Source organism: Crocodylus porosus, unplaced genomic scaffold (genome assembly GCF_001723895.1).
Source record: "Crocodylus porosus isolate Cpor-Errol unplaced genomic scaffold, CroPor_comp1, whole genome shotgun sequence".
In the NCBI taxonomy this organism is placed as follows: Eukaryota; Metazoa; Chordata; order Crocodylia; family Crocodylidae; genus Crocodylus; species Crocodylus porosus.
Window position 1 is genome coordinate 7718647 of NW_017728927.1, and position 13969 is coordinate 7732615.

Consider the following 13969-nt stretch of genomic DNA (forward strand, 5'->3'; position numbering starts at 1 on the left):
TTCTCCTGACAAGGCTTCTCCCTCCCTGTCTCTCTCCATATTACAAAAATCCATCAGACAAAATAACCACCTGCCTCTCTGCATTCACTTTGTTTTCAAGAAGAAAAGTAGGAGTGAACCGACACTGCTGCAGAATGGGATGGAACAAGAGCAGGAAAGTTTAGTATCATTTCTCCTCTCCTAATTTTTGCCCCCAAGTGACACAGATTAAGCCACATGGCCAAGGACAGACAGGCGTACTAGGACAGCAGATGGAGAAGAACCTAGATCACTTGTCTCCTAGTCTATAAGCATCCTTAGAAATCGAGGCAACTTTGAAATCAGTGGGACTTGAGCATGCACTTAAGGTTGATCACTTGTTTCAGTCTTTCCCCAAGCCTGGACGCAAGATTGAAAGAAACTATGCCAAGGAGGAGTTAAATAAAATCTATGCCAAGGAGGACTTAAATAAAAATAGAGACAAGGCCCCAGTAGGTACCACCCATCTGAAGGACACATTTCTTCACTTTGGAGGCAACTTGTCTTATGGAGATACTCTGCTACACATCAGGATGATGCCTTCAAGATCTCCCTTGGTTCTTCTAAATCTGCTCAGAAGAACGAGCTGGCTCGCTCCTGGATTTTCTGCCATGCTGCACAGTGTCCCTTTAAGAATGCATTGCCAGATTTCTTTATTTATTGACCGCCCAACTGCCACCCACTGCCAGCACAAAAATGCATTTGTTCCCCATGATAAAGATCACCTCAAACTATTATGGCATTTGGCACAACACTGTTTCCCTGGAAAACTGCACGCACATAACTTCTGTTTCAGGGTCAACGGGATGAGAGTAGTAGTGATCGCTTCAAAGCTCTCTAAATACCTTGGGGTTTGGCACCCTCTGAGTTAGATAGCAATAATTTGTAACCAAAAAGCTCTCGTGCCAGTAGCCTTGGTTTGGATCTGGAACCTACACAATCATCAGACCATCACATTTTCCTCATTTTCAAATTTTAAAGGCAGCAAAGAATCCATCTGTTCTTACATTCAGATCCTGAAGGAGCCCTGACCTTTACAGTACCCAGCTACCGCACAGCTCGGTTGTGTGCGCCGCGAGCAGAACTGAAGGCAAAGCGGGGCCTACTTTGATCTCCGCTGCCTTGTGGGATCACATTGCAAACACCTGCACACACATCCCACTGGATTTCCACACCTCTTCACGGGTAGGGTTAGGGTTAATACACCCTGTTTATAAAGCCACGTTTATGAAGCCATAGGTCTAAGTAGCTAACTGCATTAGTTTATTTTCTTGCATTTTCTTTCTTTCTTTGCCACACTCTGATCTAGTTCCTTCCCCTCCTGCCCTTCATCCTCTTCGTTACCAATGGACAGGATGCCCTTCAATGCCCTCCATCCTCTTCTCCACTGATGGATGGGATGCCCTGCAATGCCCTCCATCCTCTTCTCCACTGACAGACAGGATGTTGTTTCAATGAATTCTAATACCCAAAGAAATTAAATGCATATAGGTCCCAATCAATTCGTTATTCAGCAACCTGCTATGGATTTGCAAGACACCTGTTTTTACAAGCAATATTTTATCATGGGGCTTGAAACAAAAAAGTCTTCTCCCTTCTCCTGGCACGCATAGGAGGCAGGGGAAGTTTCACACGGCGTGCACGAAAGCCTATTCCTTCTCTGCTCACTGGAACATGAAATGTTTTTTTCATAACCGCAACTAAGACAGACAGCAGGCAGTGGAGTTTGAGGGGCGGTTGGCTAGAAATACTTGCAATAGGAGGAGTTCTCATTTCCACTTTGCCATCTACCCCAAGGGGAAGACCTGGCTCTCTGTCTGGAATAGATGATTCCCAGAAAGGCTTACTCAATATTTTGGCATCCATCTCCAGCCATACTCTTCATGGCGTTCTCCCTCAAATTGAAACAAGAGCTTGCGCATGCAATTTACTACCTTAAACACCCATTAACCATTCATCCCGTTAGAACTCAGTTCAGCAGAGAGATGATGTCCATGAAGTGCCATATTTGTAAAATTATAGGGCTATATACACGTTAGGATGAGTTATTAAAAATAATCTTCCTAGACCCATGCACTGCATTATGCCTGGGATGTTTATTATAAATGCTTTCTTTTTTTTTTCCTCATTAATTTGTGACTAAACAGATGCTCTGAATGGGAGATCAGATTTCCAGCTTAAATGGGCTTCAGAAACATCTGAGTCCTTATTAAGATGCAAGTACTTAGAGTATAACCTATGCCAGAACATTAAGGTTGCAATAAATAAATAATTTGCCATTGCATGAAAATTAATTGCTAGGTAATGAGTTTTTAATTACTTATCATTTCATAACAGGTTAAAAAAGGGGTGGGGGGGAGGGAAGGACTGTACATACCACAAATCTAATGAATCCTTCTCAAGGGAAGAGGAAGAAGGGGAAGAAATCAGAAGGGTAGTTAAAGAAACAAATGGGAACTAATCAGAAAACTTCCTTCTCATGCTTTATCAGCACAGCTATCAGTCAGCGAGCCCATAATTAAGCACAAAAGACATTGTGCTCTAGAGGGCTTTCTGGATGAAGTGGAGATCTGCGGTGCGCGAAAGGCTGGAGGACTGACTGACAGGCCTTATTGAGGAAAATGGTTGCAGAATAATTAGCAACAACTAATAGAAATTGCAAGAAGTGACCCCCTAATTTTGTGCTGCTCTCACACAAAGACCAACAAGGCTTTTGCCGGCAGCCTGACAAACTCAGATGGCCTAAAGCAGGACCCAAGTGCTTCTCTTCCCACCCCCAAAAAGGCTTGTAGGGCAACGTCCATGCTTTTTTTCCTTTTTTTAAAAAATTCTTCTTAAAATCAAAGGGCTCTTGCATTTGCTATTTAGCAATCATCAATCTAGGCTTTGCATCTCAGCACGATCCTAAGCACAGCACCACCTCAGACTGAAACAATGCTCTTCTGGATGAAGGAGCAGAGACCCAGAAGCCCATTCCCAACCTAGCCCCATACACGTGCTAGGAGTTTCTTTGCCTTTCTGCTCCTCCCTCCCACACCTGCCTGCATGCACTATCCTGTCTAATCTGCAAGGCATCATGAGGCTTCATGCACCCATGCAGGCAAAAGCCTGAGATTGCAGGATGGATGGACAGGCAAAATATTAACCAAGGCAGGCACATCTGGAGGGGGAACCAGGCAGCATCTGTCATTCTTGTGCCCCCTTCTACGTTGGTGCCCATAGCTGGTGCCTTGTGTCACCCATCCTCAGTTATGCTACTCATCTTCTACACAGGAAAATATGGCAAGCTGACAAAGGAACCTCATTTCCTCAAGCCTCATCTCGGGTCAACAACAAAATGCTGCATGTCTCGACCTGCAGCCTTGCTTTGCCAGCACTGGGACAGGAGGGGGTTGGAGCAAACAGCAACCCCGGACAGATTCAGTAAGAGCCCTTCTTGCACATCTGGAATAACCAAAGGTCTCTCTTCGGCTACAACCCAGAACCAGTGGAGTCTCTGGTTGGCTTCTGCTTGAATACCCCAATTCAGGTCACACGAGGCAGGGAGGGAAGGGCACTGCCTGGGCTCTATGGACCTCACTCTTTCTTGCATGGCTCCAGATTCAAACAAAAGCTGGGGTAAAGATGGCTCCATTGTCACAGAAATATAGACAACCATAGAAAATGAGTGGTGGAAGGGACCTTGGGAGGTCACATCGTCCAACCCCCTGCTCCAAGCAGGACCAGCCTCAACTACATCAGCTCAGCCAAAGTCTTGTTGAGCCAAGTCTTCAAAACCCCCAAGAATGGAGACTCCACCAGTGCTTCACCACCCTCCTAGTGAGAGTTTTCCCTAATATCCAACCTCAACTTCCCTTGCTGCAGCTTGAGCCCATTGCTCCTTGTCCTGTTGTTTGCCCCCACTGAGACCAGTCCAGCTCCATCTTCTTTGCAGTCCCCCTGCAGGGAGGTGGCGGCCGCTGTTCAATCCCCCTCCGTCTTCTCTTCTGCAGACTCAATCAGCCCATTTCCCTCAGCCTCTCCTCACCAGGCCTGTCCCCCAGCCCCCAAACCATTTTTGTTACCCTCCTCTGGACTCTCTCCAACTTTTACCCTCTTTCTGTTCTCTCTCCTTCCCTCAGCACAGCCATTTCTGCTCTGGCTGCTTCCAAAGCAGCTCCTACCAGCTAAAGGCTTTGTTTTATCACAATCCTCCCTGTGTATGGTTCAGCAACAGTCCATGAACAATTGCTATGAAAACGCATCTCTGGAGAAGGTACCCCAGGGAAAGGACTTTACACCAGCCCCCTGGCAGGAGAAAAGATGCAAGCACAGATTATCTGATCACCTCCTCGGCTGGAAACGAGGAACACGGGCTCTGCTTGGACTGTGTTTGACTTTGCATATGTGTCTTTCCCCTCCTGTGCCAGCACATATGGCTGCAAGGTGTTCCACAAAATGAGAGCACCGTTCGGACATCTGCACCCATGGACGGCTGTTCCAGCTATCAGCCCTTCATTGGGACTTCCCTAATTGGAGCACATACAGCCATCGCCTTTATGCCAACTGAGCGGAAAACCAGAATTGGCAAACGGTGGGCCAGAGCCTGTGCTGTTCTCAATATGGAGAAGCATGGACCAGAAAGCAGCCCCTTGGAGTCAGACAGGACCTCTGCTGAGCCCTCAATCCTGATGCAAGTTAGAGCAGTCCAGAAGGCTACCCTAATCTGCTCCAGATGGCAAACGTCCACCAACCCAGAGTGCCCCAGGAACAACCTCCAGCTCAGCAATGCTCTTGCAACCAAATCCTGCCATTTCCAGCCAGAGGTTGCGTGGAAAATGGCACAGAAGCCAGCTCAATTAGCAAGAAGATAAGTGGGGATTCCCCATTGCAGGGGAGTTGCAAAAGGGCATGGCACCTGCCTCACCCAGCTCTGTGAACCCGCTTCTGCGCCTGTTAAAACCAAGGAAGAACAAAGCCATAGCTCCAGCATAAGCATTAACTAGCTCTATTCTATAAGCAACTGCATACGTATAGGCGATAGGCAACGACTACAACGATAACGACTACCACCACCTTCACATTTACTAAAAACGGACAGTCTTTAAGCAAATAAATGGCAATGAACAGCTTTCACCAAATATAGCCAAAAGGCCACCAATTTAACAAGTGGTCAAAGGACTAGAAGAAGCACAATGCACAGTTAACCTGACCCCAGCAGTTCCTGCTGCGCTAATGAATAATACCAAGCAGTAGCAATCGGCAGGTCAGATGATATAGGCTGGGATGCTACAGATGGGGCTGGTCCTGTTTGGAGCAGGGGTTCGGACTAGATGTGACCTCCTGAAGTCCCTTCCAACCTGAATTTTCTATGACATGCTAAAGCTGCTAACTCACCATTATGCATGCACATTTACACACGTCTGCCTGCTGCATCCGAATACTCAACCCATAGGTGCACCTCACTGGCAAGGTGTACATGCTCTATTGTGTGCGCAAAGCAGGGGTATAGGTATATGCCAAGTCCCTTCCAAAGTATAAGCATGTCATTAAAACTCATGACTTCACCAACAGACATAAGTATTGCCATTTTCAGAAGTGGAGACACTAAGGCAGAAAGTGGTTAGGAAGCTTGCTCAAACTGACTGGCCAAGGTGAGAAGAGAACTTGTGATGCACTTTGAGCTACGATTAATTTATAGACTCTCTGCTTGCCGTCTCCAGGTTTCTGGTTGGCTGAGTGGCTGTTAAGCATGTAAAAGCAGAAGGGAAAACATCAGACATATCCTGCATTTTATGTGAACGCCAGTGTCTTTTTGCTTCCGCTCCTCCAGCTACATGAGTGCACCTACTTGTTCAAGAAAAAGGAGCATCCATCATCTAGCAAGCAGCACAGGCTGGAAAACACCATTTCAGTGTGAACGGTATGCTTGGCCATTTCCTCCTTAGAACAGCATAAATAGAGGGTCTGAAGCCATCCAAACTGAAACTGGGGAATGGCTCTCCATAAAGGCTTGGATTAAGGCCCCCAGCATTATAAAGAAAGGGAGGGAAGCGGGGGGAAGTACGCTCTGTTTAATTACCCAAGCCATAAAAACATTTTATACATGATTTCCAACAAAGTGGAAATGTTATTTTCCACAAGCGTAGCTGCTAGTTCTACTACAAATAAATAGTGCAGCGTAGGCTCGGCATGGACGAGACGGGGGCCATGTGTTTTTATTAATTCTCTTGGCAAGTGAGTACATGTAGATTTTGGATTGGACACAGGGCTGGAAGACGAGAGCTGGGGTGGCCAAGAGACATCAACCCAGGCTCAACTTGGCTCCGTTCCACCTGCAAGTTGGGCCAAGACCCAGTTTTATCATTTTCAAAACGAGCACCCTCCCCCGTCCTGTATCTTCCCTGCCTTGCAAAGTCATCTGCGTCTATGGTCTCTTCTCCATCTCTTTTCCTCTCACCATTTCATTTGATGCTGATTCACCCTTCTGTACTGAACTTCTCCAGGCCACCTTCTCCCTGCAGCATGGCCACAACAGGACTGGAATGGCAGCTGGTAAATAGGCATGAACTAAGTTGCTAAAGGGATGAAGATACTCTTTCCACTGGTGCAAATCATTAGTGGTACAACCTGGCGATACAAAGGTTGATATGGAAAGGTCTGGCTTTAGAATAACCAGGGAGAAGACAAGAGTTTCAGGGTTGGGGGTGACGGGTTTTTATTTCAGGTGGACATATAAGCCAGCATTATGCCAAGAATATTTTTTTCTGGGCTACAGCCTCTCTGTCAAGCTGCCTGTGATGAACCAACCAAATAGAAATGTTACCAGAGGTGGAACTGGTCTATGCTCCAGGACTTTAATAACCCCCAAATGGCTGGGTTGTTGCTTTCATGTCTCATCTGAAAGACCAAACGCTGAGAAAAAACAACAAGCAAGTTCAATGCTCCTTTCCCATTAGGCTGGCTGCCTGGTGAGAATTTTGTCAAAGATTTCTATCCAAAATGTAATAAGAACAGCGTGCTGGGGGGGAAGGAGGGGGCAGTTCAAAATCAGCAGGTATATTATGGTCCTTCATCTCCAAGAGTTTCAATTTGACCTCTTTCTTTTATCTGTAGTAGATTTGAATAATTGATAATGTGATCTGCTCTGTGCCCCTCTTCCTGATTACTTATTTCTGCAGGCGGGTGATCCTACATTATGGACACAACGGAACTGGTCTCAATTAACTTTCCGGGCTTCAGAACTGATTCTGGTTTTGATTTCCAATTTTTTTTAAGACGACTCAGGATGACTGTTGAAGGTTTGGGTCACTCGAGGGAGATGGTGATGGGATCCCAGTGATCTTGGGTTGAGTTGGATTTTGTCTGAATAGTCCCAGGGGCTTTTGTTACCCTCCCAAAGCAGAAGACAGCTGGGGACAGTCTGCCGTGGCCAGCTTTGGGTACCCCTGCAGGGTCTGCACATCTAAAACCTTTAGATGCCCACATGCATTATGACAACTCCAAAGAACTCAATTAATTAATGGCAACAGAAGAATAATAGAAATGACACTATGCTATGCCAGCCTCGCTGCTTGTTACCCATATGCAATATCTCCTTTCAATATTTAAAATAAATATATACATACCAAAAATAGGTTAATAACCAAAAACGTCACAATTGGGTTTCCAACCTAGCACCCTGCACATTTATTTCACAGAATTCAGTCCCATTTGACTAGCCTAAAAATGGTAAAAGGAAATGTTACTAGCAACTGGTCACGTTTATCTCATTTCTTGTGTTTTGGAAATTAAGGCCTTGTTCTGACATATGATTGGTGTGGACAGCACTTTGGGCTGGGATACAGCCCCTTTCACTGAGTTAACTTGATTATGCACCCAAGGAACCAGATTTATCTGACCATTTTCCCGGTATCTTCCTCCTCCTAATCCTGAGTTGTGATCAGCTGCAAATCCAGATTATGGCCATAAAAATTCAGGGTGTTTCTGCTCTTTTTGTAATAAGTTCCTGGAGCCCGATTACGAATTGTGGTGGGTATTCTCTGCAAAAGAAAAATCGCTAGGATGGATTTCAGCAAGCAAAGAAAACAGCATATAGATATCTAAGGAGATCCAAATGATTCAAGCTCAGCATCATTCATAGCACTTGTGTGTGTGCCCCATTTTTGCTCAAGTACACCTGCATTTTGGAAGAAGAAACTAAGTCTGTTTAACAACGCTGTGGAGGAATTTCCTATATTTCCTCTCACCCATACGATAGCTCTTAAGGCCAGATCCCAAGCCTGTTACACAGTCCTGACTGGAACAAGCTCCTACTGACTTCAGTGCAAACCTCAAGCAAGGGAGGAAACCAAAACATGAGCCAAGATTTTTTCAAAAGCCACTAGCAACTTGGAGAGCCTCAGTTTTGGGGTATCGACCTGATGCTCCGGAAAGAGGCCTCAGTCCTAGGAAGTGTTGAGCACCTGTTTGCTGAAAAATCGTTTCCCTTCAGGAGGCCTGGACTTGACTACTGAAAAAACAGAGACAATTACAAATGACTAGTCATTTTTTAAAACATCGAGCCTGGACTATATAAAAGCACCCCACTTGGGAGGCAAAAAAAAAGAAAAGAAAAAAAGCGAGCAGATATTCCATCTACCCAAAATGAACAAGACGGTCCACCGGTTGCAAAGCCCATTCATCTGGCGCCGCTTCTGAGCGCCAGCGCTAACGATACGATATGACTGCAACTGGTTCCTCCAAATTTCATGGGCAGGAAGCTGGCTCATTAAATCAGTCCTTCCAAGCATAATAAACCTTTGTGCGCTCATTAGAAAGGCTTGTGAAAAACTTCATTCAGTTGCATAAAGCTAAAAATGTTTCGGAGGGAAACAACCCAAAATACCTACAGAAATCCAACAGAAAAGACGGGTCTCCACTGGAGGTACTTTTATGCAGTGGGGAACTCCACTGGGTCTCATGGTGTGACTCCTGATTCAAACCAGAGAGGGAGGAATGGGTTTCATGGGTTTGTGGGGGGAACAAAGCTGCGTTTTAGAGCTCACACATGGTTACTGATTACGTTCAAGAGAAATCCCCAGAAACATCAGCCTAGGAAACAACTGCGACCGGCTAGAAGTCGAGACATAGGGAAAAGAGATTTACCTGCAGAGTAAAGTACACAAGAAACCACTTACCTCATAATGATAATACATGCAGGTCAAGTCCCTCCAGCAGCGGTCACCTCGGATTTTAATCAACCCCTGCAAGAAAAAAAACCAAAAAACCAATTATTTCATTTCCTTTATGCTCCAAATTAGCATCTCAGCATGAGAAACACGTTGGTGAAACCACAGAGTGTGAACCGTACGTTATCAATGGAAAGTGGCACGGGGTAGAACTACCATTTTTTAGGGGCCATGGTACTTCTGGGCCCGTATTTCATTTATCATCCTTTGGGGTCTTTGGAAAGGAAGTTTTCAAGCTACAAGGTCCTTCCCATTTCCTATTGATCTTAAGGCATCTGGGTTGTAGCTGTATTGGTCTACAGGCAAAAGGAACCACGACTCGTGGTCGCAGTGATATCTTTTATTAGACCAACTAGATTTGGACCAAAAAAAATTCTTTAAAAAAAAAGATTTTTTTTTGCAAAAATCTAGCTGGCCTAATTAAAAATATCATCACCACTACCATGAGTCCTGGTTCCTGTTGAGCTTAAATAATTGGGCATATAAAGCTCAGGGGAACACAACACATTGGTACATGGGCGACAGGGGACGGATGGTATGATAACAGATCCTGGGACAGAGCGGCACGTGGTGCATCAGGGAAACAGGAGTCCTCGTTATCTGGGACCAAACAGAGTTGCTAATCCTGTGCGTGGTGTTTCTAGCAGTAACGAATACTGTGCAAGTCTAGGAGGGACTTGTGAGGTCAAGGCAGTGGTGCTAGGTAGGAGGGAAAGAGCCGGGGCGTATTGCCAAGATGAGAGGCAAGGCCGCCTTATCAGTAGTTATAAAAAGAAAAGCGTGCATTTGTATTTCCCTCTCTTCAGCCCATGTCAGCCTTGGGGAAGTGAGAGAGAGGGAAAGCTGGGTTGCCAAACAATGCTATTTAATCTCCATCTGGTAATTCGATTGCTTTGGTTGTGAGCCCTTTCAGATGGGGTTGCCCGTTTATTGCTGGTGCACAGCCGTAGCACAACAGGGCTCCGAGCCCCAATTAGGGCAGCCAGATACTTATGCGATACAAATACCGTGAGCAAAGGATGACGGCAACGGGTACCTAGAATGGAGAAGCCAGACCCAGGGACCCCACGGCTAGACCCAGACACCAGGTCGAGCCAGTCTGCGATGACTGGCAGCCTCCATTCACGGGCTGCTGAGCCCCCCATCTCCCCATGGACGCCCCCGTTGCAGGGGCATGAAGTAGAAAGAGAAGCAAAGCAAGCCCTGAAAGGAGCGGAAAGGGTCTGACACACAGGCTCACGCAGCCCTGGATGAACTGAAAAGTGACCTTCGAAGATTTTACTTTTTTGCAAAAATTGAGTTGGTCTTAACAAAAGATATCACCTCTCCCACGAGTCCCGATTGCTTCAAACTCAAATGCACTCAGACTTGGGAGCTCAGGATCCATCACACCCCCCTCTCTCTCAATGGCTTGGGCCCCCTGGGTTCTCATATTAAGATTTAATATTAAAACAAAGCAAGAGGACAGGATGCACCACTCTGGGAACTAAGTAGAGGACCTGCGATGGACATTTTGATGCAATCAATGTAATTAGGGAAACAAAAGAGGACAAGGGGAAGGAAGCCAATAGATTTAAACACAGATGGCTACACTAATGACAGGTCTGCTTTACCTCAGGTTAGAGATCGGCAGCAAAATAAGCAGGTAGCAGAGGTTGCCCTGCACTGATATCACAGAGCAACAACAGAGTGAAATTTCCAAATCAGCGGCTCCGCTCCATGGCCGGCAGTAATATTAGGATTAAATTTCTTTCCCTCAGCGATGAAGACTGGAAAAAAAAAGGAATCAGTCGTCCACAGCAGCAAAGACACCTGGTCAGAGATGAGCCTGCTAACGACGCCGTGCAATCAGGCCATGCCAGCCCCAAGGTATGCAGGTTCGGAGCATCTGCTTTGATGTGCGGTTAAAGGTCTCTGATTAGGATCACAATATCCCAAATTGAGGAAAGCTTCACTAGTCAAAAGGCTGAGCCAAGCTCTATCGTCTGCACACAATTAGGGGAGATTTGCCTACCTCCCTATATTACCTTAATTATACCATTGCTTTGGCAGAAAAGCACGCTTGTGTCCTGGGACAGCATCCTGAAGACTTTATTATCCTTGTGATACAAAAGATCGAAGCCTGGGATTTCCAAACAACAGCTACTCATTTTCAGGGCCCAACTTCAGACTTGCAGGCTGGCAAGCAAGAAAATGAAAATCCTTCTCATGCTCACGAACATGAACACCACGACCAGTCGCCTGCCACCTTAGGATAAGCATTTTTCCATATTACCGTGGGGTCTCGGAGCATCACAGGGACATTGGCATGTTTGGCGCTGCATAACCACAGAATAAAAAACAATAGGATACTCCCTGCCCCTGGACAGGTTCATCTGATGGGCACTAGATGGTGTAGAGCAAAGGGCTGTTGCTGTAACGGAGCGAGGGGAACTGGTTCCGCTGATGCATTCAACGTTTCAGAAAACAATATTATGGGTTTCTCAAGCGCAGACGGAAACGCTCGTAACCCAGACCACGTGCTCCTGCAGGTCTTTTATGAAACGTTGTTTGGGGCTGTCTCTGGACTCCACTGTGCTCAGACACGCAGGCAGACACTTTCAGACCCTGAAGAAAGATAGAACGTGAAAAGCAGGAGTCGGCTGCCAGCTAATAAAATAGGAAGTAGCAAGAAGAGGAGCAGAACAGACCTAAAACCAGATTGGGGAGCTGCAGGTGAAGGGTCAGGCCTCAGGTAGCAGGTGCTGTATGCACACCCTGATTCGGCACGGGATAACAACACACGGCCCAGGGTGCTTCGCAACCAGGTGCATCAGCAGCGAGGTAAGGAAGGAAGAAAAAGAAAAGCAGAAATGCAGTGTGGGAAGGTATTTGGAGATCCTGACAGTACTTACTGGTAGAACCGATAACCTTAAAAAAATATATATGTATTTCAGAGACTCAAAGCACAAGTTATAAGAAGCCAGCTCCTCAACTGGCATGAATTAGTAGTTGAAGGTGAAGCAGATGTACCACTTTCTACCACTTTAGGATCTAGCCTGTCACTATTCCTTTTCACCGATTGAAATTCAGTTAGGGGCTCCTTTATTTCACAGAGGTGTAGGGAAGATGTCAGAGGGAATTATGGAAAGCCTATGAAGACCCAATATAACTCAGATGAAATCCCAACACAATATGGTTGCAAAGATGGGAGATCGACCAGCTAAACAATTCTTGGAAAGCCTCTCTCAAGGGGCTTGACCCTGTAGCCAACCAAGGAGATGACAGAAGGATGAAGAGTGTTTGTGCCCGAAAGCTTGCTAAGAAGTTTTTGAACTATTTGAGTTGGTTTAATAAAAGATACCGGATTTACCCAAAAAACCTTGTCTGCCTATTCCCTTAGACCAACACAACTACAACCTACACCCCTGATACTAAAAAGAAACTTAACAGCTCTTCTGATGAACTACCAACCATGGGAAATACAAGCCCTTGACGAGAAGTAATGGGAGCTTATCATGAAAGCACCCAAGGACATCTCGGATTTATGGAGCCTGATCCAGGACTTGTTTAATAAAGGACTAGAAGAAAGTAATATAATTAAGGCAGTCAGAATGGGCTTGTGGAAAACAGGTCTTGACAAACATGTCAGATATCTTTATGACGTGGCATGTTTGGCTGGTAAAGGGAACAGTGTTGAGGTAGCAGAGTTAAGACTTCTGTAAGGAGCACACAACATTTTGATTAAAAAAACCAGAGCAATTAAAAAAAAAAAACCCAGCATCAACAGAGCACGCTTTAAGTGGATTAAAAACTAGCCGTGATGTCACAAAACCCAGCAGTAAATGAAGAATCAGCATCAAGCAGATCCGTTTCCATCAAGGTCCCTGCCACGCCTGGCACCAGCTAAGGGTTTTTCCGACTATTTGAGTTGGGCTAATAAAAGATATTACATTTACCCAAAGACCCTTGTCTACCTATGTCCTTAGACCAACACAGCTACAACCTACACCCCTGGCACTAGCTAATGCTTTTATCAGGGACCTGGAAGGCAGCAAAATCTTCAGATAACACAAAGCTGGTGGGAGGGATAAATATGCTAGAGAGACGCAACAATTTGGGTTTCTTGGTGAGCTGGGGGCAAGCAAAGTATGTGCAATTCAGGGTAGGGAAGGCACAGGAACAAGGAATAAAGCCCAACATGCCAGGATGGGGAACTCTATCCTGGAAAGCAGCATCTTGGAAGAAAAAAGACGTTGAGGGGAAGCAGAGGGGAGGTAGAAATAATCAGTGAACATGAGCCCCCAGTTTCATTCAAGCCAAGAGAGTGAACACATTCTCTGGATGTATAACCAGGGGAACAGCAACGAGGAACAAGGGGATCCGGTTACCTCCGCACCTGCAATACAACGTCGAGCTCTGGCTTCCCCCGTTCCAAGAAGGGATGTCTAAAAATTGGAGAGGGTTCAGGGAACAGTCATGAGAAAGATTAGACATTTGGGAAACACGTCTAATGGTAAAACACTTCAGCACTCGATGTACTGAGTTCTCGGAGGGAAGGTTAATGGGTGATTTGATTGCAATCTGGAAGCAGCTAAATGGAGAGCAGGTATTTGATAACCAGGGCTCTTCAATCCACTGGACAGAGGTATGGCAAGATCCAACCACTGAAAACTCAATTGCAATATTTCTAGCGAGAGTTTGAGGTGCCATCTTTTAAAGCTGAGTGTCACGGATGGCCCTGCGAGCGGCCGTGAGCTCGC

General features: G+C 45.8%; 1 protein-coding gene across 1 annotated transcript in view; it reads right to left on the minus strand.

The window, feature by feature from the left end:
- LMF1 (lipase maturation factor 1) overlaps window positions 1–13969 on the minus strand; it is a 293630-nt gene that overhangs the window by 168023 nt on the left and 111638 nt on the right. Inside the window, exon 7 of the mRNA XM_019542136.1 lies at window positions 9177–9242. Within this exon, the coding sequence (XP_019397681.1) occupies window positions 9177–9242 (66 nt within the window). The remainder of the gene's footprint in view (window positions 1–9176; window positions 9243–13969) is intronic.